The sequence below is a fragment of the Monopterus albus genome, unplaced genomic scaffold, assembly GCF_001952655.1.
Source record: "Monopterus albus unplaced genomic scaffold, M_albus_1.0 scaffold96.1, whole genome shotgun sequence".
Taxonomy (NCBI): Eukaryota; Metazoa; Chordata; class Actinopteri; order Synbranchiformes; family Synbranchidae; genus Monopterus; species Monopterus albus.
Window position 1 is genome coordinate 2,605,879 of NW_018127976.1, and position 2,172 is coordinate 2,608,050.

Below are 2,172 nucleotides of genomic sequence, written 5' to 3' on the forward strand. Positions count from 1 at the left end.
TTTTTTTTTTTTCTTACACAACAAATCTGTAGAATACTTTGTACTAATGTTGTGATATATTTAGGTTATATTAATAATATAGATATGTGTATTAATGTAGCTTTTCTTGCCCTCAAAGCATTTTAGCTAGGTTAATTATCTGAATAAACTATCTTAACCATGTAAGCAGCAGATAATGTTTATTAAATTATTTATATTGACCTTATTTCTTTAAGTTAGAAATAAGAACAATGGTGGTTATCCAACTCAAAAACGTAATGTAAAAAATGACAACAATTAGTTTTTGTGTGTGAGTAATTTTCAGATGAAAGTGATTTCTCCGACACCAATTGAATGCAGCACGTGTTGAGACAGTGGAGGCTGAGAACCATCAGGAGCAGGATGTGGAGCTAGCAGCTGGTCTGCGTCTTCATCGTAGCATCCCTCCGAATGACAGGTAGGCAACATATCATTGCACGAAGTGTGACTGTTAGCGTTCATATCTGATTCGGTCAATGTGTGCCAGCGTCAGCTGTCTAGTGTGTGTGTTGTTCAGCTCCATGGCAGAGCACCAGCGGCCGTGCTGCTGCGCTACAGGTGCACACAGGATGCCTGTGCACACACAGTCACAGAACGGTCCACAGCCGCAACTGCCACCCAGCCAAGGTTATAATAATCGTTGTTCAAAATCGCCAGTAGTCGTTCCAAACAGCCAGCTACACGTTACACTGTTTCAAAACAGACATGTCTTAGTAAATACATCCTCTACAATCAGCCAAATGTATAAACAGTGTATTAAAGATCACTCAGCTGCCAGCCTCGTCACTTGACATTGTACCGCTGCAGTGCTGCCGTAGAGCCAGGATTTGTTATTCAGTTAATGCCAGCTTTGGACTGGAGGCCGCCTTTTTTACTATATGTCACAACCGGGCACCCATAGGCTACATTCACATTACAGGCCTTAATGCTCAATTCTGATCTTTATGTCAGAGCTTATATTTTTGCATTGATTGTTCGCATTCATGTTTGTAAGAGACATGTATCCAGCTCCTGAACACTGCTCAGGTCCTAAACAAACAAACAAACAAAAAAACTCCTCAGTTACACTATGTTTTTTCCATTTTGGCTTGATCATAAGCTTCTCCCTGGATGTTAAAAAAATGTGAATTGCCCTCCTCTCTCAACAAATGAAAGCATAAAATGTAAGCATTGGTAGCACCCATTACAGGCTGCTGTAGGTTTGATTTCATTCTTCCTGATATAAGAAAACAACTCGTGGCCCAAGCTGACACATAGTCATTCTTCCTGTGATCATGCGTAAGACATTATTAATTAATAGTTAATTAAGTAAACCTAATCAAATAATCCTGCTTTACTTCTGGCCCTCTCTTTCTTTCTTCTTATCTCCATTAGATTCAATAAAACATCCTAAGCAGAAAATTATAGAAGTGACAGGAAGGAAGGATGGACTCCATCTCTATGATGAGCAGTGGTAGGAGCCCTGTGTTCCTCACAGCCTCCTCCTCCTCCTCCCCCCATCACCTCCACCACACCCAGGCCTGTTTTCTGCCAAATGGCACAAAGAACGGCTTTGGAGATGCAGGCACCTCCTGTCTGCCTACTCAGCCCACAGTGGCCATCCTGGGCTCAGGCGACTTCTCTAAGTGCCTGACCATCCGCCTGCTGCGCTGTGGCTTCCATGTGGTGGTGGGCAGCCGCCATCCCAACATTTCCACACGTGGTGGATGTGACGCACCACGAAGACGCTGTTGGGAAAGCCAGTGTGGTGTTCCTGGCTATCCGCCGTGAGCACTACTCTGTCCTGTGGGACCTCAAACATCTACTGGAAGGTAGATAACAACACACGTACACAATGAGAACACTAAAAACAGTTTCTCTTCACTTTTACATGGTGTGTCTGCCACTAGACATTGTGGGAGGTAGGCCGAGAAGTTTGTTGGACTTGAAAAGCTCTGTACCTATCCCTTAATAATAGCATAAAAATACAGCAGAAATACAGAAAGGGATCAAGTTTTCCTGTCTAGTATGACAGTAACTGCCATAGCTGACTTACATATAGAAATTCACTTTCGGCTTTCCCCATTTAGGGGTCGCCACAGCGAATCGTCACACTGATGACTTGCATGTTGACATTTGGCACGTGTTTTACACCGGATGCCCTTCCTGACGCAA

General features: G+C 43.2%; 1 protein-coding gene across 1 annotated transcript in view; it reads left to right on the plus strand.

Annotated features, from left to right (window-relative positions):
- Nucleotides 1-2,172, plus strand: part of LOC109965168 (metalloreductase STEAP2-like) — an 11,723-nt gene that overhangs the window by 1,877 nt on the left and 7,674 nt on the right. Inside the window, 3 exon segments of the mRNA XM_020608974.1 lie at nt 281-436; nt 1,393-1,706; nt 1,708-1,829. Of these exon segments, the coding sequence (XP_020464630.1) occupies nt 1,444-1,706; nt 1,708-1,829 (385 nt within the window). The 5' untranslated portion in view covers nt 281-436; nt 1,393-1,443.